Source organism: Drosophila sechellia, chromosome 2L (assembly GCF_004382195.2).
Source record: "Drosophila sechellia strain sech25 chromosome 2L, ASM438219v1, whole genome shotgun sequence".
NCBI classification, from domain to species: Eukaryota; Metazoa; Arthropoda; class Insecta; order Diptera; family Drosophilidae; genus Drosophila; species Drosophila sechellia.
Window position 1 is genome coordinate 18603804 of NC_045949.1, and position 27870 is coordinate 18631673.

The following is a 27870-nucleotide window of genomic DNA, read 5'->3' on the forward strand; positions in this document are numbered from 1 at the left end:
CAAAACAAAACCAGCTGATTTAGCGAACAACTGCTTGCTTACAGATGTAAACAACTGAAAGTTTGCCACTAATTATAAATGATTGGACCATAAATACCTTAAGATGCCCGCCCACTGCGCCGTGATAAATTGTAGCCATAAATATGTGCACGCTGGCAGCATTTCTTTTCACAGGTAAGTGTGTTGATTTTCAATTGACAAGATTAAACTATAGCTTCTTTTCTCTTAAAGATTTCCCTTCAAACGGAAGGATCTTCTACAAAAATGGAAGGAATTTACCCAGAGGAGCGGTCAGTGGATGCCCTCCAAATGGAGTGCGCTGTGCAGTCGGCACTTTGTTGATGAGGACTTCAATTGCAGCAATAATCGGAAAACGCTGAAGAAGAATGCTGTGCCATCAATTAGAGTATCGGAAGATGACTCCATAAATGGCCACATGGAACAGGTGTCCCCAAGCAATAGGCCAATTCACAAACAAACTCTCTCTAGTGCCGCCGATTCAGCAGCAACAGGTGTTAAAGCCACTTGCCGCTTTTGTGGTTCCTCGGCCACAAATTGCTCCTCGTTTGAAAAAAGTTTTGAGCTCTTTGGCATGATCCAGAAGTGCTTTCCTACGCTACAGATTCTTCAGGACGACACCTTGCCCAAGGAAATATGCCAGGAGTGCTGCCTGCAACTGGAGCGATTTTCCCAATTCATCGATGTTGTGATGTTGGCGCAAAGTGAGTTGCAAAGAAAATACCGCCGACAACTGAAAATCAAACAGGAACCCTTGTTTCGTGTGAAACAGGAGGCCTGCGAGAGCTTGGACAATTTTTTTCCGGATGAACTGGACATGGGCTTAGAGCAGGACGATGGCTGCGATCAGGAAGAAACTGAACAAAAGTTTCAGTTCTGCGATTTCCCTATGCTAAATGCCCAAGACATTATCAACAATTGTGATATCATGGAGATTATTAATCTGGATGATCCGTATATCAATATTCCAGACGATGCGGATGTGGGACAGTCGGAGAGACTACAACCTGGAAGAACGGCTAATGAAATGCTGCAAAACGAACTCCTAACCGAAGAGCACAATTATGCGAAGGAGGAATGGCAACTACCCCCGCATCAGTACAAAACGGAAAAGGTGGAGGGAGCGGATTCTGCGCCAGACCCCGCTCCTCCGCCTGCTGATCCGCCTCCTCTTCAGGATAATATAGATCCTCCCTCGGCTCCCGAACCGCGCTCATGCAAGCCCATTGTGACCAATGTAAGCCAGATACCTAACCAACTGATCTGCGAGCTGCTGCCACCGCCTGCTCCTCCCACGTCGATAAAACCAAACATTGTGGTACTCAACGATAGTGTGGTCGAATCCTCAGCGGCTTTTCGGCTTCACAACTGCACCTTGTGCACTGCCAAATTTATAACAATAGATAGCCTAAATCAGCATTATGCGCACAGTCACAGTAATACCACTCCCATGGTTAGTGTTCCTCCGATGAATATAAGCCTTCCCAGTTTGACCATGAACCCTCTAATGAAAATGGAAAGCAACAGAGGTCTTGTGACAACCGAACAATCGGAATACTGGCCGTTGGAGTGGCATAATAGTCCTGTATCCAAGCAACCTAGGAAAAAGATTGATATTCTGGACATGCAGAGTAGCTTCCTGCATCACAAAGACCTTATACCGACAGCCACTCAACTGTCAGCACCCGCACCTGATCCTCAACTGGTTGCAGTGACTGCTAGCTACGCTAAACTGGCTAACAGGTATCGTAAGTTGCAGCTGAAATGCAAAAAACTGAAGTCACCAAGGAAGGTACCCAGAAAAACTTATGTTTGCCGGATGTGTAGAAAGGGATTTTCAAGTCTTAAGAACTTACACCGCCACCGTCGCCAGAAAGAACACTTCGTGAAGATAATACCCAATTTTTCAGGACGCTGTTGTGGTTGTCTAAAGTTCTTCCGATCCCGCTTGGGTCTTCGCCAGCATATGCGTTACATATGTCAATCGTTGTCGCTCAAAAACCATCGGCGTCTGCAGAGCTTCAAGTGTCGCCACTGCCAGGCCATCGCCTTTGCCCACTGGCGCCTGTATCGTCGTCATGAACTCAATTGCAGACCCAGAAAATCCAAAACGATGGTGCAGACTGCGATGAATTCGAAAAAGAAAGTTACGCCCACCCAAGTATTTGAGTGTAATATTTGTAGAAAATCATTTGGTTCGCTCAACGGACTCCGCCAGCACAATATCACCCACTCGACGGAGCGGCAACACAAGTGCGGCATCTGTGAGCGGGTCTTCAAGCGACGCAACGGACTGTCTCAACACATTAAGGGCTACCACCTGCAGCTCAAGCCGCACGAGTGTCCTGTTTGCCAGCATCGCTACGCCCTGAAATGCGATATGCTGAGGTGCAGGCATTCCCTCCGAAAAGGTCTAGCTGCCGGGGAGTAAAAGGAAGCCCTGGAGATGACTCACGATTGGACCAGGAAATGGTATTTACTCAAGCAAGTGCTTGATCTTGGAGGTGAAACCAATTTGTTTTCTAAAAAGTGCGATAACACCCCACTACAATTTTCATTCCACAGATGATCTGAATCTCTATGTCAGCATTAAAACTAGTCACTCCATGGGGTACTTAGTTGGTGGTCTTCCAGTATGGCACGCAAGGTGATGAAGGGTTCGCAGCGGGAAGGAAATTGGTGCTAGTCAAGGTTACTTGCAACAAGTAGTGTAACTTAATTAAACCAATGCTTTACTGAGCAGGAACGAAGTTTTGCAATTCGGAACAACATTTTTGAAAAGGTTGGAAAAAAATAAAAGCGATTTTAAATATTTTGTATTATATACATTTATTTATTTAAATTGCAGTATAAGTTTGTAGTAAACGCTCTCTAAAAGTACGTGTATTTTCTTGTGTATTCGTATTTAACGAGTTAGTATTGCTTAAATCGCTAACTTTAAACGTGAAATACTGAATCGAAACTTATTGTTTTACTTTAGACTCATCCGAACAAAAAACTAAGGTTGACTGCCCACATAGGATTAGTATGTACAAAGAAGGTTGAATTTCACGAATTGATTTGCTTAATATAACTATCAATTTTATTTTTAACAAAACTAAAACGAAGAACATAAAAATGGCACTAAAAGTACAAAATCATAAAGTAAAAAGCATACATTTTGGAGAACCATCAAGGATAAACGTAATTCAACAATGAAATTTTGCTCAACACCAAACAATAAAGTAGTTCTTAATCTAAAACATTTTAAACTTAACTAAAGGTTAACTATAAATACGCTTTTGGTATGATCGTTATTTATGTACGTATGTATGCATATGTGTGGCTAGAGTGGCTCAGTTTGGTTGGATTTAAAAAAATATATTTTAGAAATTGGACATTATATTTGGTTACTTGATAAGTTGTTATGGGTACTTCAAAGATCCAAAACAAACATTCATTAGTCAAAGATAACATTCAATTCCCAAGATGTTTTTGCCAGCAAATCGAGTTTATATATGTATGGGACGATAAGTATGAATATATTTAGAGTATGTGATGCTTGAAAAATGCTTGTTCGAAGCGTATCCTCTTCTCCCGGGATTAGTTCCACATTCGATTAACCTACGCCAGATAATTACTCGCTAGACTAAGGGGGAACCTAAATCCTCTATTGGAAGATCGCTGCCCGCTGCTGAAACTGCTGACGCCGCTGGGCCCGCTCCTCCTCCTCGCGCCGGCGCTCCTCCTGCTCCGCCCGAATCTCGTCGTGGAACTTGTTCGTCCGCAGCTGTTGCTCAATTTTCGCCTCGAAGAAGTTCTTGGCTCCGCTCACGCCCACCTGCTCCACATCGACCTCGGTGAGGCGGGCCAGCTGATTCAGCCCGGAATCGGAGTCCAGTTCCCCGGCCTGCGCCTTCCTGAAGATCAGCAAGAACTCTCGGAATGAAATCTTGCCATCGTTATCCTCGTCCACCTCGGCAATCATCTGCTTGAGTCCCAGATGGGTTTGCGGAGCGCCCAGCTTCTCCATCATGAACTTCAGCTCCTGCAGGTCTAAGAAGCCATCACGAGCCGTATCGTACCTGGAAAAGCGAAAGGTAAACAGATGCAAATCAATTAGTCAGCACTCTGGGAATCGAAAAAAAAAACGGGGAAGGGTGAGAGTGAGCACATTTGCCGCTGGTCAATGACCAACCGCAAGACACGAGACTCCCAATGTCGGGGATTAGCAATCGATAATGCAAACGTGGGTGCACTGGCGTCAGAGGTCGCGTGGCCCGATGTCTGCGAAAATGGTGGGTGGCAGGGCATTATGGTCGGCGGCCAACCCAATTTCATGTTAAATTTGCAGGCAACAGCATCGGGCACAATAATAGCACCCAGGAATAGAACCATAATTTGCACAACAACGTGTAGTCTCAAATTTCTTCGGTTAATGGGCAGATAATCATATCGGTAACAGAACATATTAATATCAAAATATTAAATATGGTTTTTAATTGTTTTGTGGCTGTAAAAGAGGGAGAGTGCTTTGCCTAAGTATGCAAACTCTATTCATTAGTTTGATTGAATTGGTGCAATTCACATCAAACACTTTTGATCCCAAGCTGGTTTTGTCTGAGTTTAAAAAAAAAGCATTAAAAGCATTAACTCATATATTTTGGCAAGTAAACAGATACATCGTGCACAACTTGATTTTGGAGAATTTCCCTCACGATTCCCGTTCGCGATTTATCGCCAGTTCGACGACCGAAATCGGCGAGTCAAGAGTTCAAACTTCCGCCAAAGTGTGGGCAGGAAATCGCGATGGAAATGTAAATAAAGCCCATTTACTATCTAATTGTGTAATATATTAAAAGAGAAAACGCAAGAAGCACGCGCTGTCGTCTGAATAAATCGCGTGTTGCTGCGGGCGGCAGATGAGGCACACTTGCCACACGAGCAACAGCATCCAAAGTGGCGGAAACTAGTTGCACAGGCTCCAAACCGGCGACCTTGCGAGTTAGGCGAAGGATGCTGCTGCTGCTCACGATGATCATCGCCAACTGAAACTAGTTAAACTAGTTAGAGCTCTTGCTAAAAATACGATCAGCTAAAGGAAGCAGCCACTTTATATGACAATATATACCCATTACCCACGATCGGCCACATGTTTGTGTACACCTTGATGTTATCCAATAGTCGCAACTTTCAGTTTCGATTTCTCGCTCGCCTAGAAGCCGCCACCTAATGACGAAATAGTATCTATTAGATTGCAGCCGCCGAGCAATGGAAGTTTCGCTTTCGTTTCATTAATAATTGTATCCACATCGACAAATTGCGTGCTTTCGTGATTTTGCGGCAAAAGAAGGCGAGTGAAAGTAATTAGCCGCGATGCAATGAAAATTGTATCATCTCAGGAGTGTCTGCGATGATGGCTAGGTGTCACCATTGCCATCATTGCCACCATCACAGTTGGGCCATTAACGACGGCCAGTGTTACGCTATCGCCTCTTTAATTAACTCCAATTGCACTCTTTTCTCCAACTTCCAGTTGCGTCAATGTGACAATTGGAGGCACTTTTGCTTTTCGCCCGCTGTTTTCTTGCTTTCGTTATTATTTTCTTTCGAATTAATCAAGGTGTTGTTGTCTGGCTTTCGTTTCGCTTCGGTTTCGATAATCACAACAGACTCCAACTGCTCCATTCAATTAAACAAGACGCCGCTTGTGTTTATTAAATCATATTCTATCAATTTTGGCAGCAGCTACAGGGGGTATTCCAGCGGCTGGGACGACGGCAACAGATTGCATTGGAATAGCAGTTGATATTACCTTCAAGAACTTATTAGTGAATACACTTTTAAATCTTTTAATTAGTAAAAATAACCTAAGGGGTGTTCATAATTTGTAATATTGTACTTGATGCAAAACGAAATGTAACTGTTCCTAAATACCCACTTTAAATGTTATTAGTAAGTAAGAATTTCATTTCATATTATTCGATTCCAATTCGTTTTTCTGTGTATATTTTTCGAGCACCTGCTGTCTCCCCCTCGGATTTAGCCTAATTTGTATTGATTGTTTTCGTACCAATGAATCGTGCAACTTCACACTCCGAGGTTTTCGGGGGTGTTCGTATGTACAACATCTTTCTGCCCCATTGCATGTGGCCGGAGCTTCTAATGTTGTTGTTGTTGTGGCAGAGGCATATGCTATATGCTCTATGCTGTATGCTATATATGCATGCGATTTTCTTTATCGTTTTTTCGTGCACAGTTCAACAAATAACGGGGTCAGCTGGCCATTGTTATTGGTGTTGCCGTTTATGCCTGCCGCAATTTGCATCGTAAATTTGTCTATACATGTACTTCGCTGGGCACTTTGTTAACAATTGCGGTTAAGATAATAGCAACCATTTATGTTTACAACAAATCCGACATTTTTTCACATGCGGTTTTAGAAAGATTTTCCAAAAAGCAAATGTAAACAGCTTTTATAAACATTTAAATAAACTCTAATAGATATTTCTCTTAACCAAAGGAGCTAGTACTTCCACCCATTACTGTAGCAACTGCTACTGAGTTGCGATTACTAGATTGAACAGTGGTTTTCGCTATTAGCAGCCAACTGCCTCGCACTTGCAGCTCCATTGTGAATGGAGTTCTTGTGCCCTCGATGTTCAAGTGGGCTAATGCAAAAGCCTTTGCGACTGCGATCCAAACTTCGACGCGTCTGCAGTTGGCAGAGCGTTGAGTTCTTGAACTTTGCGGTAACGGTTAAAATACGCTTAAAATGCACCGCGCGTCTTCATAGGGCGGGTTTCATCATTATAGCCACATCTATTGTAGCCGATTCGAAGCGAAAAGTGTTCAAAGACAATGTCTTGCATACACAATCGCGCTTGTTTATTTCGACCGACGTTGAATGTTGAATGGCCTGGATCGTATGGATCGAATGGATGTTTTCTGTTTCGAAACCAAACATGCACCTGTGCACATGGCCTGCGCAAACACAGGTATGTAAAATTGTAAATCAATAAAAGACACGACTGGCAGGCGGCTGTGGAATTAGCGTCTGTGGTATTTCATACAGCAACTATAGTAATCATGTTCGATCTGTATCTGTATCTAACCCTTCCTTGACGACCATTCCCACTTCTAATGGGGGTCTTGCCATCCATTTGAAATGGCTCATGAAATGGGCAGGGTATTCCCGAAATAAACCCGCCACACTTTGACATTTCGAAATTGGAGCAAGCCAAGACGACGGGAAGCGGGAAAAAAAGCGTTGCGTGGGTCGCATCTCAGATTATTTTTAGTTGCTGCAGGAAGCCAGAAACAAGAAACATCAGCACTGCATTGAGTTCTCCTTATCGCCGCAGAAGTGAATCAAACAAACAAACTGGACAATGAAGAAATGCAGTGACTAATTGCAGAAAGTCGGGGTCACCACAATGGCTGGACGATGAGTGGTGATGATGAGCCACTGGCTCGCACATAATTTGATATTTCCTCAATTGAGTGGACAACACTCGACAATAAAGCAGTAGTTGCCACTCTACATATGCTGACACACTCGTGGTCAGTCTAATAGCACTGCAATGTGGTGTGATAAAATACTACTAAGCTGGTATATTGTCAATAAAGCTCGTTTAAATAGCTTTTATGGAAGAATACAAGATATCCTTTCTTGAAATTATATCCTAGACAATCATTAATTTGTATCTTTAGCTATTAGTTTTAACTCTATGCTAGGCTAGTGCCCAAACTTGTGCCGCAACCGCAGATCGCATAAAATGCAATCACAATGCGCACAATGAAGCGTCGATGGACGCGAGGCGGGGGTCCCACTGTGTCATTGGCTCTCCTTTGTCAGCTAGTTTACTGTACGTCAATTTGGTTTTTCTTTTTTTTTATTGCGTTTTCTTTGGCGTGTTGTGTGGACATGCCAGACTGCCCGTCGCCAGCTGGATGCAATTCCACAACTGCACTTCGCAACTCGTGATTTTCGGCCAAATGCGAAAAGGTCGGGCACATGTGCGCGGAAATAATTACGAGTGGAGGCTGCAGCCGGAAATGTGAAGGGGTGTGCGATAATGCAGCACTATCGATTGCCACTAGGAAACCCGCTTTCCATCGCTGCAGATTACCGAACCCACAAGAGCAGGCATGCAAACAGCATTTGCAAACAGCCGAATTGGTGTCAATGAACCTAGGCGAATGCAAATATGCATTTGGACGAGGAGAAAGCTCTCTAAGAACACTCTCTAAGTCCTGCACTGCAAAGCAACCCTCGCAATAAATAATTCGCATGTACATAAGTGCAGGAGGGGCAGTCAAGGGGTTATGCCTGAGTGATAATGGGCGTTGTGGTGGCAATGGCAACTTAATTAAAGGTTCTCCTCCTCCATAAAAGACCACACAGAAACGAATTCCTACCCTATTGTAAAGTGCGTACGAGTACGTTGCTTTTGTCCATGAACTCGAAATGCAAACTGTAACCAGAGCGACGACAGCGAACGGTACGAGTGGCATTGGCATAGCACCCCCAACGGAAAACTGGGGGAAGCACAAAGCGCCTTACGCCCACAGTGGTCACTCCCTAATGGGAAGCTTTCTCTATTTGCCATCTTTGGGAAAAATAAGTTCTTTCAATTTAGCAAAGTTGTGGGTGGGTATTGAACAATTCAATGTATTTAATAGGCATTTACTCATCGTTACGTGATCAAAATAATGCTGATAGATATGGTGAAAGACATTCTGGGGCTTCTCATTGATGACAATATGTGGAGAAATTGAAAAGCAAAGATATTAATAAAAACATTGACTAATACATTTTATATGAGCACTGTATTTGTTAAATGAGTAACGCGCATTTATTCGAAAATATAACATGCGCAATCGAAATACTATACTACTGTATATGATAAAAAAATTGAATCAATTCTATCAACTTTGCAAACGGACGATGTAGCTACATTTAATTCTGCATAAAAGCAGAGAACTACCCGCTTATAATTCTGCAGTTTATCGCCTCCCGGAAGTTAGAGCCGTTGTATATCTCTGAATTTCAGCAGACATCCGTGCGGAAAATGGCGTATTGCGAGGGGAAAACAACAAGGAAACTACAAAGATATCGTAAAACATTGCGTGAGCGATAATAAGGTTAGTCTACAAAGTATATGTAGACTAATTTGGATATAACACAGTTTAAATCTAGTAAATATAGTATATATATATATATATAGATATATTAGTATACCCTTGAAACAGGGGTTGGTCAGATCTGGACATTATCTTTTTGGGAAGTTTGAGAGGGGAGCACTGGCTTCCTCTGGAACTGTGACGTCTCAAAACGAATTTGTTTACATTTGCATTTACTTTGATTATCGGAAGGCATGTTCGCAGAAATCCGCTCGCTCGGCTGAATCAGTGGCGAATTGTTTATACAAATTGCTTTGTAAAACGGCGTTTTGCTTTCGATTCTCGAATATATCTCATTTTTTAATTAAAACAGATCTGTTTTGAGCGCATTAAACTTGCCAGTTTAGCACATCACTTTAAGTTGCCGTACGATCCAACGTGACTGGAAATGCCAATGGCCCGGCACAAAGGCGCTACTTCAGCCGGTTTTTCGCTCTTTCGGTTTTGTTATTATTATTACTTTAAAAATAAACCAAGAAGATCAAGCCACCCGGGGTAAATGTCTGCTGACATTTGGTCGGGTTAAAAAAAAGTACTAAAGTCTACGGAGACAATTCAATAAGGTACGTGAGTAAATCTACGAGTGAATCCTCACGAAAAATTTTTTTGCGTTTTGTAGTCTTGTCATGTTTGTCGAGACTAGAATACAATGTATAAAAACTTGTTTAAGAACTTGCTGTAATGATATTCTGATATGTCGCTTCAGCTTTGGAACTCCTGTAAAAAGGTTTTTTACAAATATTGTTCATTTATTGAATAAATAAAAGCTAAACAGTGGCGAATTTAACAAATTAACAAGCAAATTTAATAAATCGGCTTTAAGCTTCTAATTGCTAACTTCTGCTTGTGAGTATGCCGACTTTTGTATTTCCTCCATTGGAGACCCAAAACAGACAATTGTATAATCAAAGCCCAACTGTTTTTTGGCCAAATCGAATCTTATAATCCATATAAGTATATACGTACATACGTAACCCACCACATTAGCTAATGGCAGACCAAAAGTCTCTTGTCTGTCTGCCATTTGTGGCACATGCACCCAGTATTTCCCAGACTGCCTGGTTTTTATCTTTTTTGCTGCCTGTGCATTGCTTTACAATTGCAGAACACGTTCGCATTGCCATAATGCAGGCATTTTACGTTTGGACCATTTTTTAGAGCTCAAAACTTTGGCCTACATGCATAGGAACTGATTTTTGGGGAGGAGCCAATAAGAAGGCTTAAGAAACCCTTAACTAACTGCCTTAAGTTAGCTGGCCAGTGATAGAGGCAAGCAAATCAGTTACTATATTAAGCGTGCTAATTGGCATTCTCATTATGTTTTTTTAATTGCCTAGTGATTCAGCCTCACCTTAGCTGAGTAACGAACTGAATCATTTAGGAGAAGTGACAGCTGCTTGGCGATTCTCCGCTAATCAGCTCGGATGAAACCGAGATATCTTATCAGCCTAGACAACCCTACGTGCCAACTACTTGAATTTAAATAACAATTCTAGAGATTTAATCTAACAAGCCATTGCGCAATACTGCTGCGGTTGATTGAGCGAAACCCAAGATCACTAAAACGATCCACCACAAGACTAGGAAACTGGCAAAGGAACACATTTTGTTCGCAAGGTGGCCCATCTGACGACAGTTGGCGTTGTCGGGTGGTAATACAAAACCGTAAACAAATACAGGGGAACCTCGATAAGCCAAATGGGCGCTATTTTGTCTTAAGGTCGAGCATTAGAACCTTGGAGATAAATAAAGAATGTTTTAATGAACTACGAGTATTAACGTGGGATAAGCTTTTTCCTTGCAGAACAGATCCATCCACTATAATCGAATGATGATTTTGAAAACCTACTTAAAGTTAACATGTTTAATATAACAAATAATAAACATAAAGTGTGGCTTTTGCTACCAAAAAGTGCACTTCGGGGAGCTCGACTGTGGTGTGATAATTGAATCCGCCTGAAAGTGTTGGCGCAGAAAACCACTTTTGCCTCATGATCCGCGCGACGGGAGCACGACTTGGGAATAAGCCAGTGACTGTGACAAAACTGCTCCGCAAGTACTTGTGAGTCATGCCCCATTGGCCAGGGGGGGTTGGCTGCGAAGGGGCTGCAGTAAATGCAATTTAAATGCCCATTAGGCGCATGAGTTTTATGTTGCCATCTAATGAGACGCAAATGCGGTGAGAGATGCCTGGGAAAGTGGCAGTTGCAGGTGAAAGGAGTGCAAAGGTTGGCGCAGACGACCTTTTGCAAATTGAAGGCCCTAACATCGGTTTGCAATCTGATTTCTGTTTCTGAATTATCTTGCATTAAAGATATATATTTACAAATGTTTGTAATGATTAGAAGTGTGCCTAATGGTTATAATTAGTACACTTATTAGCTGTATTTATTTTATAATCTAGAGATGACCCTAAACATCCTTTCCTATTATGAACTACTATTATTCCAACGGATTCTGCTCAGGTGTCTTTAAAAAAAATTAATCAAAAGTTTGGCTCCCACTCAGAACAACTCCTTTTCGCAATATCAATATAATTTATATTACATATAATTTAAATTGGCACTGGACCAAGGGTTCACAAAAGTAAAGATTGCTCGGCGGCCTTCACTTACGTATTGAAGGTCTTCTGGTAGTCCTTGATCTGGTTACGGGAGAACTCGGGGAAGTCGGTGTAGACGTTGACCACCTTGTAGGTGCGACGCACCTCGATGCCTGCCTCCTGGGACTCCATGATCTCCTGGCGCCGATTGAGGATGTGCGTCAGCTCGGAGCTGTCCGTGTTGGTGGTGCTGCTGGGACTGTCCACGCTGTCCTTGTTGGAGGCGGAGGAGGCGTTCGAGGAAACGGACATTGTGTCGCACCTTGTTGACTCGCTTTTTAGTGTGCTGGAATTTCCCTTTCTGCCCTTTTCTGCTGCCTTCTCACTCTCTCTTCCTTTTGGCACACCCACGCAAAAAGGACCGTAAAAGAGATGTCCGGATACACACACAAATTCGGCGACGCGCCAAGAAAACACACACGGACTCGTCGCACGTAAGCTTTTGTCGAGGGGAGTGGCCCTGAGTCCTTTTTTCTCTTTGAAAAAAACAGTTGCAAGGTGCGTTTGAATTGCCGGTTTTTTTTTTTTGCTGCAGGTTGGCTTTCTTATTGGACCACTGGTTTTCCGCTTCGAGCGCCGCGACTTCCGAATCTTCTGAACGCTGAGAGACGAATAGTGCGACCGTGACACTAGTGTTCAAATATACCAGCGGGCGCGGCGACATTTTTCGAGTGACCGTGTGCTGACAAATACCAAAGTTAGCTAAATTTCGAAGCAATAGGTTTACATTAAGATTTCACATGAAAATGTTTCAATTTATTCAATAATAGTAATATAATAATTAATAATATCGCATATAATCATTATTTATACCTAGTTGATAAACAAACGATTTCAAATTTAACGAATGGTTTTCTTAAGCAAAATATATAACAGAATATTTATTGTATGTTTATATAATTATAATATAATTATAATGATATTATATTATAATATAATTATATAATAAATATGATTACAAAATCAATCTTTGTATAATATTAATGTTCATCCCAATACAATATTTAAATTTAAAATTCTTAAATATATTATGGAAAAATTTAAGGTATACAGACAACCCTAAACTATCGGCCAAAGCTTCCAGCCCTAGGTGTGCCCGCATATTGATAGCAATTTAGCAAAATTTTGTAGAAAATTGTACCGACTGTGATTGTAATTCGTAATTGTTCAATAAAAAAATGGACAGTAAACTGTTTAACAAACTCTTGCTGATTGCCGGATTTGCCAGCCTGGCACACGCTGCTTTTTCTGCTGCCCATCGTAAGTTTTCGTCACTGTTGTGGTAAATAAACTTTGGACCACTAAGTGCCGCATTTACTCCACAGATCGCACCTATTTGAGGCTGACAGAGCAGGAATGGAATAGCCTTCCATTGGACGTGAGTTTCGGGGCATTCAGGGTGCGTGCATGGATACTCACGAAAGGTTTCCCTTTGACAATCCTTAGATTATCCTGCAGACCGTCATCAGTTTGGTGATTGTGATTTACAACATCATCGAGATCGTTGGCAACTTCAAGGAGATCCGCGCCACAGTGGACATGCAACAGAAAACTTGGGACACCTTGGGCAACTTCCCCTCGTTCTACTCCTTCAATCACCGTGGTCGTGCCTTGAATCCTGGCTATACGCCCCCGGAATAAGAGGCCTTTCTTTTAAGTTCTGCTATCCATTTATTTATAGTCTCAGCAAGTTACAATATAGATAACGCTAAAGATCAGACAATTGCCAACCTGTCATTAAGAGTATTGCAACATAAATCATCTTTAAGGAGTTGAATTCGTTCAAGTTGAAAGATAGCTAGCGCTTAGCAACAACCAAATTCCGTGACCCACATTCGAATATTTGGATATTGCGGAACTCTTCCCTTGCAACAAGGACAATGCCTTGGCCTCCAGCTCATAGCCAGCTCTTAATTCCCGGCCAGGACTATTATTACATGCCTGACTGTGACAAGTGCGACAACTGCCGAGGTGGTTACTCCTTAAGAGGCATTCGTAGTATAGCTCGGGATTGGAACGACATCCTCTTACAATTTCTTTACTGTTAACGTCAAAATACTCCAAGCAGGCCAATTCCTGATCCTCCGGCTCATTCGCTGGAAGCGGACAAGGCAAAGCCGTTTGTCCTCTGGAGATCTCCTCACAGTCCTGCACTCCCCTACACTGATGACACCAAAGGCGCTCCTCCGGAAATGATCCTTTGTTGCAAAAACTTCCTTCGCATGGTAGACAACTGGCCACATTTGCGGAAGCACAGCTGAAGTCCGATTTTTGGCAACCTCTTGCAGTGGTGCCGTTGTTATAGGAAACCACCACACATGGTGCAGCCGGCTCAGCGCATTCTTCGATGTATATTTCGCCAGGACTTTCCCAATTTGCACAGCCTGCTCCCGCTTGATCCGTGCTGCATTGGTAGCACCGGGTGAAATCCTTACTATTACACCCAGCGCCTTCATCACATTCATAACACTTGGTGATTTGAGGATTTGCCGGCGGTGCTCCACAGCCTCGTTGAATACTCCAGTTGGAGTACTCGCAGGAGAAACAGGAAGAGGCCTCAGCGGAGCTACAAGTGCTATTAGCTATAGCCGTAATATTTGTCCGGCAAAGTTCCTGATCCACGGAGTTGCATGTAAAACACTTCTGCTGCGTAATGCATCCTGCGTTGCAGTGGTCACTGGTATTACACTTTTCTAATTGCTCTACGTACGGCTCCAAATCTGTTGGAATTTTAGTAGAGCAGCCTCTGACCACTCGACTTAGTCTTCGAAAGCTAAAGCAGTACTTGTCCTCCTGTTCACCCAAAAGAACATCCTGCTGGCATTCTTCGTACAGGCTCACATTGCATCTGCCGGTGTTGACCTGAAAGAGATCTATCTTGCATCCGCGGCCGATTGCTGAATCGCAGGTGGCGCAGACTTGGGTCCAAGCTCCTTGCTCGTCATTGCAGCCATTGATGTCACACAGCTTGGCGGCAGTGGACAGCGTGTGATTGTGCTCGGAGGCACAGCCCCTGTACGCCTCTAATGAGCTTATGACATCCGTGTAGCACTGATCCTCTTCCAAATGATAGCGACAGGGTTTTGGTTTTGCTGCTGGAGCCGCCACGCATTCCTGTCCAGCGCAATGATGGCACTTAAGTCGTCCCGGCGGATAGACACCCGCATTGCACAGGTTTGATGAGCAAGTCTTTGAGTAAGTCGCTCCGGTGATGGGGGTTTCTGCTCCGCAACCGCGGTATGTAATGGAGTCCACTAATTCGTTTGCGATTAATGGTATAAGAAGATTGGAGTTACTAAATATTTCAAGTATCTTTGATGTTTGAGTAAGCCCACACGGCTTGGAAACAATCAATGTACTTTAGCTTTTACAAATTAATGAATTGCAAAAATAGATCCTATAAAATGGCTGACTAACCGTCGATTTAGAAACAATTACAAATCACATTTAGGTGCACTTACCAATGGACATGGCACACGTGAGCTGGGTAGGGCACTCCTTGTAGGGAAGAACTCCCACTTCTCCGAGGGTCTGGGAACATTCCGGCAGGGCAATGGAATCGCAGTGGTAGCAAACAATGGCAAAACAACGGCCTGCTATTAAAAAACCACCTTTAGGTTAACAATGCATTTTTCCGTGGGAAATCGCAGGTATCTCACATCTCAGAAGGATCAGGAATAGGAGGAGCAGGTGGTGGAAGTTTGAGTGGCGATTCGTCTGCAGACCACGCATTTTGACAGCTCATAAAGAATGTAAGCCAAGAAGTGCACCTTTGTTTGCAAAATTGGAATCTCTAATCTGTTTATGACTTATCAGACAATATAACAATGAGTTGATATAGTCGAACTGGTGATAAGGATAAGCTGGAAAAAGCCATTTAACTTTAAAATAACCAAACATTATCATTAAAATAAAAAGTTACACTCGCTAAATGTGTTCTTAAATTGCCACCATGAAATCCTTACGTTAGTAGAAATGCTTGAATTATTTTAAGGCTTAAAATAGCGAGTGGCCTGATGTCCTAATGAAATCCTTTCGATATTGATAAATTCCCAACCACAGTTGGATGGCTACCCAACTTTATTCCGGCATATGCATAATGGCCAAAAATGTCATAACCATAATGTGCTCTGTGCCTTGACCCCATTATCGGAGTGTCCTATAGGTTCCATCGAAAGGTTCACATCATCAATAATGCAGGGCCTCGCATTTGTTGCGGGAAAGTCTGGAGCTACTCAAAAGTGTGGGTCAAGGGTCCGGCGACCGCCCCAATGTATCGATTTAATTTAGAGACCGGATAATTGCGTGACAATCAGCGGATTCGAGTACACATACCACATGTCCAGGCGGCTTAATGACCATCGACCTCAGTTGCCAGCTAAACAGGCACGGGACAGGTCGGGAATAACAAACTCATCGGTGGCCAGAACGGAGCAAATATCCATGTTTGCAGAGCTCTTCAAAACGGGGATAAACCGATAACGAAAGATACACTCTGATAAGCCCATCCACTCGGCGGGTTCAGTTCAAGATTTATTCGTCGTCCGAGTCATAGGCTCTGCGAAGCTACAACCGATCGGTGACCACGATGCGGATTAGACTGCTGGTCATTTGGATTTCCCTAACTGCTCTGCTTGAATGGAGCACGGCGCAGGAGGACACCATTGAAGAGGTCAGCTTAAGCGGCGGACTAGCGGGTGAAACGTCAGAAAACTCAGGCATGGAAGCCAGTGAAAATGACACAGAATCCCTAGGACAAAGCCACTTATTTTTGAATACAACACAGAGTCCAACTGATGACCCTGAGCCTACACAGGAAGTGTCATCTAATGGAAGTCAAGTTGGGCAGGTGGGCCACCAATCTGGAGAGGATGAGAAGGAGCCGGAAGTTGCAAGCCTAGACACCAATTCGGAAACGGATAACGAATTAGAAGGGGGCAAAGAAGAGCCAGAAAATAAATCCACCGAGAATCCCGGTAGCTCTCCACCAACTCAAGTTCCTCAAACCGACAAAGTAGACCAATCGTCCGGTCATATGGATATTCCGGGCTCGTCTTCAGAAGTGACTCCCGATACTCGCCCACCAGCTTCACCAGAAGAGGTCCTGCAAACTCACCCAACCAACAAAACTGAGGAACCAGTGGGAGGATCGCCCGATTACCCGGCTGATGGGCCCCAGGAGGAGACCACAACAACCAAGCCCCCAGTTGCAGATCCCGAACAGAAGCCCCTAAGGTGCTATTCCTGCATGTTCTGCAACAAAACGATCACCAATGAAACAAAGTCAAACTGCGGCCCGATACCTGGCAAAAGGAATGGATGTCGCACCATACTGCTCATCGATCCCAATGTCGTTCCGGGGAAGAAGTACTTCCTGCATCGGGGCTGTGTATCCGAGTTAGATATGGAGCTATCTCGCTATTGCGCCGAGAATGAGAAGCTGTGTCCCACGTGCTACGAGGACAATTGCAATGTTCACAACATGACTGAGTATGAAGTCACTCCGGGATCTGCAGCAGTCACCCATCATCCGGGGGTGCAATTCCTTATCTGGAGCATCGGTTTGCTTAGCTGGCAGGTGGCTTTTTAAAAATCCACCCACGCTATTCTGAGTCATAACAATTAAAAAGTAAATGGAGATTGGCATACTTAAAAATCGATAGGTATGACTAATACTGAAAATAGCAGATTATATCGCTGTCTGTCTAGATAAATTTGTTTATCTACCAAATACATAAGGGCAATTACTTTGAATTTCTGTTACGAAACTTAATCTCTTTGCAGCGCATGGGGATTTTCTTTTTCTTTCTTAAATAGTGAAATATACTGTACTTAATATGCAAATGTATATAAAATAAACCATTTCAAGGCGAAACATTTGATGGAGAACATAACTAGTACTTATATTACTAGATAATTATTGTTCAGCAGCTGCTTAATGGATCAGGGATACTGGGAAAGGCTTTTAAATTTGGTCCCTTGAGCTCATTTACTGAAACCATTTCATTTAGAGCATATAAAATGGCTCGACAGAACGCAGACTGCAGTTAGCCAAGTCATCGAAGCGTGTCTATGAGCACGGATCAGCGGAACCCCAATCGAATAAATCTAGAAATACGTTTTTATTCCATTTTATTGAGAATGGGTCTGCTTTCCAATAATATTATTCTATTTACTGTACTGTCAGTTCTTGAAGTCCAGGGACTTTACCAGGAGCAACCAAGTACAGTGTTGCCCAGTGTAGTGTCCACTGTGAGCTCAGCCCATACCACTGGAATGGAGGAAACTTCGGCAGCTGTCGAGGAAACAACAACGCTTTCTCCGCCGGTAAGATGCCTCAGTTGTAAATTTTGCTCACCCAATGAGGGGAAAACCAGAACTAAGAAGGGCAAAAAGATGTGCCACATAAAGTTGGGCGAAGTGAACGGTTGCGTTTCTATGTACTTCAATTTCAACAGCAGTGCTGGAGGACCAGATGGCTTTATGGTGAGAAGCTGCATTTCCGACATGGACGAGAGTTCGCGGGAGCACTGCAAGAAACATGAAGAACTCTGTGAGAGGTGTTTCGAAGACGACTGCAACCATGTGGAAATAGATAAAAATGGTTTGGCCACGAATGCAGGATCGCGAGTAATATATTCAAGTCTAATGATCTTCTGCTTAGCCGGCTGGCTTTTCAGGATTGAAAAATGCAACCTTATGATTTTAGATTAAGCCCGTTCAGCTTAACAATGGCAAATTGTAAGCCAACATTATGGAATTCGGCGATATCACCATGACCATGTTGACTAAAATGTACTTTGAGTTACCTAAGAATACCAATTTGCTACGAATACTTTCTGCGACATTTCCAAATTGCTTTACTAGTGCACCCAAACAAATTTCTTCGCCCTGTTGTTTATATAAACTCTCATTTTAATTGTTGCAATAAATATACACATATATACAAAGTATATTATTAATGATACTGCGGTTGATAAGGCGTTGTGATTACATATATGGTTATGTATCTCGCAGCCATTTTGATAAGACTTAGCAGGCTGAAAACTCTTTAACCACTAGCCATCTTTAAAAGCAGGGTTTTCCATGGACATAATTACTAAACTAGTGTGAAAGAGTAATTGTTTTATTAAAATGATTTATTTGGGATTATGCAAGTATTCTTAAAATGCTTCAGCTCCTATAATTAAGTTATGTGTTATTGTCTGTTGCTTTGTAATAGTTAACATTACTCATAGACCCAGGCACACGGTAATTTGGTTGGATCATCCAACTACGTGGAGGTGGCAGGATTACAGGGCACCGCGTAGAGCGATCACCACTCCCATCAGCAGGCCGACCACGCCCACATGCCTGAGTGCGCCTGCTCCATTGAAGGGTAACTTGTTGCACATGCTCTCCGTACACGTATCGCACTGATAAACCTCCACTTTGGCGTTGCACTGGTACTGCATCTGTAGGCTGGCGGCGGTAAAACATCCTCGCACTCCTAGTTCATCTGGGGGAAAATGTTGAAAGGAAGTCGTTAGGTTTTCGCTGGCATAATAATAAAATAAAATCTTTGAAAACTATAGCAACTTACTCCAGACTCCGCTGTAGCACGTTCCATTGGGGCAGTCGACCACAGGGAGCGTGTCCGGATTACTGGCCGACCAGCAGCCGGTAACCTCATTGGAGATGCATTTAATGCACTTGAACTCGACGGCAGCCACATTGCAGCCATTTTCGGAGCAGGAAGTGCAGGCATTGGTTGTGGAGCAGCCAGACTCCAAAGTGTTCAAGCACCCTCGGTTAACATTGGTTCCCGAGGTGATGGTATAACACCCGACTTCCTGATTGTACTTGGCCTGTCCGCAGGACTTCGCATCAGTTGCAACCTGTTGCGCCGCACAATTCTCGCAAATGATACAGGAACCGGCCACCCGTTCGTAGGTCGGACTATTGCAAAAGTCGGAGTTGCAGACAAGGCAACTGGGATCGGTGCTGTCCGACGCACACTTGATTTCCGTGGTGGTCGATGTGCAACCACGGGTCATGTTGCTCGCAGACGTTCCGGTGGTGAAGCACCCGGCATCGATTTGACTACATCCCGCGACCAAGGTATTTGAGACCGCATTGCAGTTCTCTCCTGTGCAATTATAGCACTGGCGACGATTGGCGGGGAATAGTCCCACATTGCACAGGGATGCCGAGCATGAGGAGCACGTGGATTCCGTTCCAGCAGCACAGGGGTCACCACATTGACGGGTCACCGTCTGGTTGCCATTCAACTGATTCACGCAGACCTGGCCAATTTTGGGGCACACTGCATTGTATTGCGTAAGCGTCACGTTGGTCGTGGCGCAATTCTCTTCGCCGAGGCACTCCTGGCACACCAAATTCACATTGCAATTGTCTGTGTTGCAGGTCGAGCAGGATGGTAAGGTGCACGCAGTGCCAGTAGTCAAGCAGCCACGAGTTAGGTTTCCTAGTGGGATATAGAAAATCAATAACTGGATGCCAGGGAATAATGGTTCAGAGCAAAACTTTGTATGATTTCTAATATAAGCTATTCCAGATAACTTGAGACTAAGCATGCAGATTCTGGTGGCGCCTAGGCTGTGCAAATATGCTTTAGAACGTTGCCACGCCCACTTTAAAGCCCACAAAGCGTGCCAGTTTCCACCGATACTTCAACAGAAGGTCGAAATATGTACCTTAAACTCCCACAAGCTGACTAAGGGGTATCTGATAGGCGAGTGACTCCACTTTAGAGTTCTCTCCGTTTTTAAATCGAATTATACGCAATATTTAAATCCTAGACAACAACACGAAAATAAAATGAAATGCCAAATGAGTCACAACATCATAAACCTGTTCCGTTCCGCACGAAATTAGAAAAGAAAATAAGGATCAATAGCTATCAAATACAGAGATAATCGCTTATCACTTTCGGCTGCACTGATCGATAAGAGGGCCACTACCCCCGTCTAAGAATATTAAAAAGTCGGTCATGAGTCATACAAACCCACTTGCGGTAATTTGAGTATAGCACTCAGTTTCACAGGATCTAGTATTTTGAGTAGATGGACTCGTTAAACAATTTCCAGTGTCATTCGTCGTCGAGGTGCACGAATAGCACTCTGCAATGGCAATAATGAATTCCAGTAAATCATTTGAAAAAAACGCATCCAAAATGTGGCAACTTACGGAGAGCTGAAGTGCTGTCTAGCTGGCTGGCAATGAATGCTGCTATCACAATCATACACAGGCTGTATTCTCTCATGGCTCTCGTTTTTTTTTCTTTCTGGCTTCCCAACTGAAATATCGGACTGGTTGGATCGACCACCGTTTTCTAACTGGCTCCCTCACTGTTTGGCCATATTTTTTACCCCCATTCGCATAATCAATTTCACCTGAACTCACTAACAACTGCCAAGCTCTTCTCCGCATGCAGTGCTTATCTGCTCTACACACACATATATGTATGTTTTTATTTATATGTATGTACAACCGGAGGAAGTCAGTTCTCTTTTAGCTGATAACTTCAATGTCCAGGTGTGAATGTGCGAGTGTGTGTGTGTACAACGCTGTTCACATGCCATGATAGTTACCACAGGCCTGCATTTACTTTGGAGCTTTTGCGAAAGTTGAAAAATTAACCCATGCTGCCAACGTTCTTAAACGAATATTCACCAACAGCAACTTCCTGCTTCCGATCTAGTCGGCGGATAATTGCCCACAATTATAATAACAAGTTAATATTTCAATTAAAACAAGAAAGGAAGCTAGCTTCCGTTTGCCCCTGCTGTAAAAATATACATACATGCATACATATACATTATGATTATATTATTATATGTGGTCGAAAACTGTTGTATACCTCTTGTACATAAATATTTATTTAGTTTCCGTTCTTTTTCGATTTTCCCTATGACAGCAATATGATATAGTGGTCCCACCTACATAGTATACTAAGTGAAATAGAACGAAGACAAATGGCTGTATCGACTATACTGTTGATACTAAACACGAATATTTATACTTTATATGAGGTTAAAGCTTCTGAATGAAATCAATATACCATTTGCAAGGGTATAAAAATAAAAGTGTTTGGCGTCTCCAAAAGCTGCATGAATAATCTCAACTTCCAGTGTTTTCAGGTACAACAAGCTTTCCATTTGTTTGTGGATTGACTATAGTACCTTTGATAAAAAATAATGTAACTTGATCTAACAAGAAAGAACGCTATTCTCTCAGATACCCAGATTGACTCAGATAGTGAAATACAGAATTGAATTCCTTGTTTCATAGTTTTTAACCCTTATACTCTACGATGAGCCGGTACAATTATATATAGCTTTATTGGACAATTTTCTGGGAAATAATATATAAACAATTACATTTTCGTTTATATGAGATCGTTCGTTCTCAATCTCATAATTTCGGTACTTAGTTACTCGTTCTTGATCTTATGTGTTCGCTTTTAAGTTTTTATATCGTTCGTTCCTGATTTCATAAGAAAAATGATTATTATTAATTGTACTTAGGCGTCTTCTTGTATTCTGCACATGCCGCTGTTTTTTGTTATTAAATCCTATCAAAATATTCTTAAGGTTTAAATCTAGACAAATGATTTAATAAAGCAAAGTACAAATAGTAGGTGCATAGCTTTATATCTTTACAGCATATCATTTAAGGTGTTTGTGAACCAGACTGGTATTCAACATAAAGTCATTATCTTCAAAAATTATAACCGAAATCTAATCTGGGTAATCTGCGGTGAATTCGGTACCGAGAGCCAATCATGTTGCACACACTCAGTACCTTAAAGATCTTTTCTGTGCGCGGACGTATTGCTGTTTAGCCGAATTTCAATTTTAAAGTGCAGTGACGTGAAGGCGTGGGTAATAAATGTTACCTGAGTAACAGGTATGTGATAGTCGGGGAGCTCGACAACCGCATTCTGTTCTATTTTAGACATTCCGCTTAATGGCTAATTAATAACTGATTAAAAATCATTAATTTGAATCTATTTCTTGCTGCCTGGATTATTTCACTTGCATCATGTTTATTATGTAGCGAAACATAACTAGTCATCATAGCCGGCTTGTAAAATGCGGTCCTTTAAGAATGAAGATCTCCCCGAGAATCCTCGGGAACGATCGAATATTTTTTCTGCGTTAACCTTTTGGTAAGATATTGCAAACGTGTAAAGTCCACAATTTTTTTTAAGTGTGCGTAATTTTTTTCAAATAATTCAGGTATACCATTCCCACTTTTATTAAGGGGAATAAGGTCACATTGGGTACAAAGGACCTTTACAGGGCCTTGAAAGAGCATAGGGCCGGTAAGTGTTTTTGGTGCTTATATAATAATATTATCATATTTTTGTACATCCTCATATCTCTGTTTTATGCAAAGAGTCGCTAGGCAACAAATTAAGCTCTTCGTGGGCAAAAGAACTGGAGACCTACAAGAAAAACGCCAGTTTGCTCAGAGTCCTCCTTCGTGTATTTGGCCGGTACTTCGTCTTCCTCGGAGTGGTTCTCCTCTGCCAGGAGGTTACACTCACGGTGCAGCCCATGTTTCTCATGAAGCTTATATCTAGCTTTTCCAATCCTAGCCCAACATCCAATGGATTGGCATATGCCTACGCGGGCGGAGTGATTTTGGGCTCTGCTCTCAAAGTGATCATTATGAACCCGTACTCATTCGCCGTGACTCACCTGGGTGTGTTCCTTACTTATTGATGTTGCTCAAAGCGTTTTGTAAATTAGTTGTCTAATCCGTAAACTGCAGGCCTTAAGATTCGAGTGGGTGTGAGCAGCATGATCTACCGGAAATGCCTTCGATTGACCAAAACAGACCTGGGCGAAATTTCTACCGGACATATAATCAATTTAATTTCCAATGACCTTGGCAGAATGGACACCTTTATTCAGTTTACCCACTATCTTTGGTTGGCCCCACTGCAAACGCTAATAGTGACCTATTTGATGTACCAAGAGGTGGGTTCCGAGAAATGCATATGGGATATATAAAAACCCCTATTTGTTTCATAGATTGGAATCGCTGCCGTGTTCGGTATGACCTTCATACTGCTCTTCATACCCCTTCAAATGTATTTGGGCAAAAATATCTCTGGGCTGCGACTGAAAACAGCTATCCGGACGGACAAACGGATGCGGATAATGACTGAGATCATCGCTGGCATCCAGGTGATTAAAATGTACGCTTGGGAGCTGCCGTTTGAGAAATTGGTGGCCCATGCCCGCCACAAGGAGATCAACGGCATCCGCCACGTGGCCTATGCGAAAAGCCTCCTTTTGTCCTTCAACAGATTCCTGACTCCAGTATCCATATTCCTAAGTTTGGTAGGATTTGTGCTACTGGGCAGGTTCCTTACAGCGGAAGTGGCCTTTCTCATCACAGCCTATTACAATGTTGTACGCACCAACATGACAGCATATTTTTCAGTGGGCATAACGCAAACCGCAGAAACCATCGTGTCCATCAAGCGGGTTCAAAAGTTTTTGCTATCCGGAGAGGTAGTGGCGCCGGATGAGAAGGTAGTTTCCAACGGGGCTGAGGATGTTCATCAGGAGGCTAGCGAAAAACTCTTAGTGACGCCCACACCAATGCGTGCTACCGAGAAGGCTCCACACCATTCGGAAGATTGCGTATCCATAAGTGAACTAAAAGCCAAGTGGACCACGAACTCACCCGATTACACGCTAAGTGGGGTAAATCTGCAGGTCCACGCTGGTACATTGGTCGCCATTGTGGGACACACTGGCTCCGGAAAATCCAGTCTGATACAAGCCATTTTGGGTGAACTGCATGCCGAGTCGGGAGAGCTCGAGGTTACTGGATCGATGTCATATGCCTCCCAAGAGCCGTGGCTTTTCTCCGGCACCGTGCGTCAGAATATTCTTTTTGGCCAGCCAATGGATCGCCTGCGATATGATTTGGTGGTGAGGAAGTGCGCGTTGGAACGAGACTTTGAGCTACTTCCCTTGAAGGACAAAACCATATTGGGAGATCGCGGAGCCTCGCTCTCTGGAGGCCAAAAGGCGAGGATCAGCTTGGCAAGATCTGTTTACCGGGATGCGTCCATCTATCTGCTGGATGATCCTTTGAGTGCCGTGGACTCCGGCGTGGCCCGTCGTCTCTTCAAAGAGTGCTTGCGTGGTCATCTGCGCGATAAAATTGTCATCCTGGTCACCCATCAATTGCAGTTCCTTCAGCAGGCCGACCAGATTGTGATCATGGAGAAGGGCAAGGTGAAGGCTGTGGGAACGTATGATTCGCTTTACAAATCGGGTGTAGACTTTGGCATCGCACTGGGTGATCCTGTCAATCACAAGGAGGCGGCGGAGGACCGATCGAGAACCTCCAGTATCACGGACCAACGGCGCAGCAGTGTGAAATCTGTGCTCTCCCATGCGGAATCCTGTCCAGAGATTTTAGAGGAGGAACAAAAGAGAAACCTTGAGCGGCAGCAACTGGGTCGCAACGGCTTCGGAGTGTACATCGATTATTTCAGGGCAGGAGGCGGATTCCTCTCCTTTTCAGTGGTAATGACCTTTTTCGTGTGCTCCCAAGGACTAGCCTCTCTTGGGGATTACTTTCTATCCCTTTGGTAAGGAGTTGTTTACTTTGTCACTTTCGAAATCACTTAAAATTCTCAATTCCTATGCTTTTAGGGTCTCAAGAAATGAGAACACGGTAGCTCATAACTACACAACAGATGCTAAGGATGCGGACTTCGAAGTGCACGCTGCGTACATATTTATGTTGATAACAGTGCTATCCATTACTGTGACCATAACACGATCCTTTCTGTTCTTCAACTTGGCAATGAGGGCCTCTACCCAGTTACATAACTCAATGTTTCGAGGGATCTCCAGAGCTTCCATGTACTTTTTCAACAAGAACCCTGCGGGAGGTATTCTTAATCGTTTCTCCAAAGACATGGGTCAAGTGGATGAGATGCTGCCCACCATAATGATCACCGTCATCCAAGACTTTCTCCTGTTTAGCGGCAATATTATTGTCATATCCATTGTCAATCCCCTCTTTCTCATACCCGCACTAGCTTTTGGAGTAGTCATATACTATCTGCGCTCCTTTTATCTCAGAACTTCGCTGGATGTTAAACGCCTGGAGGCCAGTAGTAAGAGGTTATTAACTAACTAATTACCACTTGGCTACAACTTTCTTAACCTTTGACAGCTCGATCTCCGGTTTACTCACACTTCGCTGCTTCTCTGACTGGGCTTTCCACAATTCGTGCATTTCGGGCAGAAAGCATTCTGGAGGCGGAGTTCGATGGCTACCAAGATATGCACAGTTCAGCCTCCTACATGTTCATTAGCACCTCGCGATCCTTCGCCTATTGGATGGATATATTCTGTGTGCTCTATATAGCGATGGTTACGCTTGCCTTCTTCATCTTTCCACCATCTAGTGCAGCCGATGTTGGCCTGGCTATAACACAGGTATACGATCGGAAGAACATTCACATATGTCTGATTTCTAATTTAATTTACTTATATTCAAGGCCATGGGCTTGGTTGGCACGGTTCAGTGGACTGTCCGCCAGTCGGCAGAGTTGGAAAACACAATGATTTCCGTGGAGCGGATGATTGAATACGAGGAAATAGAGCCAGAGGGACCACTGGAAGCCTCGGCTGACGAAAGACCCCATGAATCTTGGCCAGAGCAAGGAAAAATAGAATTTGAAGAGCTGAGTCTGCGTTACGAGCTGTATCTGAAATCGGAAAGCGTTCTGAAGTCCCTCAGTTTTGTAATAAAGCCCAAAGAAAAGGTTGGCATCGTGGGACGAACCGGAGCCGGCAAATCCTCCCTGATTAACGCTCTATTCCGCCTGTCCTACAACGATGGATCTGTGCGCATAGACGATAAAGACACCAATGATATGGGTCTGCATGACCTGCGCAGCAAGATCTCAATCATACCTCAGGAACCAGTTCTGTTCTCCGGCACAGTGCGATACAACTTGGATCCCTTCGATGAGTATAGCGATGAAAGGCTGTGGTGCGCGTTGGAGGAGGTGGAACTCAAGGATGTGGTGGCCAGTGTGGCTACTGGCCTGCAGACAAAAATCACCGAGGGTGGCTCCAACTTTAGCGTGGGCCAGCGCCAATTGGTCTGCCTGGCACGGGCTATTCTGCGGGACAACAGAATACTTGTGATGGATGAGGCGACGGCCAATGTGGATCCCCAGACGGATGCTCTGATCCAAGCCACCATTCGAAACAAGTTCAGGGAGTGCACCGTCCTTACCGTAGCCCATAGATTGCACACCATCATGGACTCGGACCGTGTACTGGTGATGGATGCCGGAAGAGTTGTGGAATTCGGGACACCCTATAAGCTCCTAACGGCCGATGACACTAATGTCTTCCAAGACTTGGTCAAGCAGACGGGTCAGGGCACATACGACACTCTCCTGAAGATTTCTCAACGGGTAAGAGTACTCATCTGTAAACGAATTCATATATATTTATAAACTTCCTAAAATTTTAGGAATTCGAAAAATCTGAAAAACTCAGCCTCATGCTTCCCTCTTGACGAGCCGAAATTGCTAATGAATATTGAATATCTCCCCATTGAAGTTTTCACACTTTCAGCAACGAAATGAATTATTTGCACATTATATATATTTAAAAGTCCTATTGTTTTGATCATAGCTGCAATATTAGAATATGTTATAGAAATGATATTGATTAGGTGAACATGAGTACGTGTTATCACAGCTGACAGGCGCGATAAGTACCAGAGAAGTACTTGTAGACTAATAAGGTTTCCTCATTGAGTGATATGATGAAAAAGTTATCTACGGAAGCCAATCATTTTAAATTGAAAATAGTTTATTGTACTAAACTTCAAGAGAATTGCTAAAAATGTACTGCTGATACACCTGGAAGGTGCAACCGTTGTCAGTATTATATTATTAAAATTCCTAGATAGTAGAATGCGATATCTACATAAAAAGATAAATAAAAACGTAATAACACTTTATTACATGACTAATGTCATATCGGTGCGAACTCCACCCTAATGTTTAAAAAAGGTGT

The 27870-nt window shown here is 43.3% G+C and overlaps 7 protein-coding genes across 10 annotated transcripts; 4 read left to right on the plus strand and 3 right to left on the minus strand.

Annotated features, from left to right (window-relative positions):
• Window positions 1–9: 9 nt before the first annotated feature.
• Window positions 10–3245, plus strand: LOC6614614. 2 transcript variants are annotated; one of them, XR_004361909.1, is made up of 3 exons: window positions 10–174; window positions 232–2522; window positions 2584–3245. XR_004361909.1 is itself a non-coding variant. In XM_032719802.1 (2 exons), exons 1-2 carry the CDS (start codon window positions 104–106, stop codon window positions 2447–2449), a joined length of 2289 nt encoding a protein of 762 aa, XP_032575693.1. In that variant the 5' UTR covers window positions 10–103; the 3' UTR covers window positions 2450–3245. The 2 variants fall into 2 exon arrangements, 1 of the variants encoding a protein (XP_032575693.1); XM_032719802.1 differs by having other exon boundaries at window positions 232–3245.
• LOC6614615 (EF-hand domain-containing protein D2 homolog) lies at window positions 2829–12398 on the minus strand. Its single transcript, XM_002039007.2, has 2 exons — window positions 11799–12398; window positions 2829–4082 (listed from the first exon to the last, which is right to left on the minus strand). The coding sequence occupies exons 1-2, from the start codon at window positions 12035–12037 to the stop codon at window positions 3668–3670; spliced, it is 654 nt and encodes a 217-aa protein (XP_002039043.1). The 5' UTR covers window positions 12038–12398; the 3' UTR covers window positions 2829–3667.
• Window positions 12399–12872: 474 nt separating this feature from the next.
• Window positions 12873–13503, plus strand: LOC6614616 (membrane magnesium transporter 1). Its single transcript, XM_002039008.2, has 3 exons — window positions 12873–13045; window positions 13111–13163; window positions 13232–13503. The coding sequence occupies exons 1-3, from the start codon at window positions 12964–12966 to the stop codon at window positions 13424–13426; spliced, it is 330 nt and encodes a 109-aa protein (XP_002039044.1). The 5' UTR covers window positions 12873–12963; the 3' UTR covers window positions 13427–13503.
• On the minus strand, window positions 13424–15539 carry LOC6614617. Of its 3 annotated transcripts, none has more exons than XM_002039009.2 (3): window positions 15445–15539; window positions 15247–15378; window positions 13424–15039 (listed from the first exon to the last, which is right to left on the minus strand). In XM_002039009.2, the coding sequence occupies exons 1-3, from the start codon at window positions 15515–15517 to the stop codon at window positions 13568–13570; spliced, it is 1677 nt and encodes a 558-aa protein (XP_002039045.1). In that variant the 5' UTR covers window positions 15518–15539; the 3' UTR covers window positions 13424–13567. The 3 variants fall into 3 exon arrangements, with proteins under 3 accessions (XP_002039045.1, XP_032576456.1, XP_032576448.1); XM_032720565.1 differs by having other exon boundaries at window positions 15247–15381; XM_032720557.1 differs by having other exon boundaries at window positions 15247–15396.
• A 600-nt stretch (window positions 15540–16139) lies between these two features.
• Window positions 16140–17664, plus strand: LOC6614618. The gene has a single exon (XM_032720582.1). The coding sequence runs from the start codon at window positions 16374–16376 to the stop codon at window positions 17373–17375; it is 1002 nt and encodes a 333-aa protein (XP_032576473.1). The 5' UTR covers window positions 16140–16373; the 3' UTR covers window positions 17376–17664.
• A 1226-nt stretch (window positions 17665–18890) lies between these two features.
• LOC6614619 (keratin-associated protein 10-1) lies at window positions 18891–21124 on the minus strand. The gene is made up of 4 exons (XM_002039011.2): window positions 20975–21124; window positions 20797–20907; window positions 19368–20252; window positions 18891–19283 (listed from the first exon to the last, which is right to left on the minus strand). The coding sequence occupies exons 1-4, from the start codon at window positions 21048–21050 to the stop codon at window positions 19078–19080; spliced, it is 1278 nt and encodes a 425-aa protein (XP_002039047.1). The 5' UTR covers window positions 21051–21124; the 3' UTR covers window positions 18891–19077.
• Window positions 21125–22585: 1461 nt separating this feature from the next.
• On the plus strand, window positions 22586–27814 carry LOC6614620 (probable multidrug resistance-associated protein lethal(2)03659). Its single transcript, XM_002039012.2, has 10 exons — window positions 22586–22696; window positions 22847–22958; window positions 23029–23114; window positions 23189–23497; window positions 23567–23775; window positions 23830–25409; window positions 25474–25943; window positions 26003–26268; window positions 26331–27260; window positions 27320–27814. Exons 2-10 carry the CDS (start codon window positions 22882–22884, stop codon window positions 27362–27364), a joined length of 3972 nt encoding a protein of 1323 aa, XP_002039048.1. The 5' UTR covers window positions 22586–22696; window positions 22847–22881; the 3' UTR covers window positions 27365–27814.
• Window positions 27815–27870: the final 56 nt, after the last annotated feature.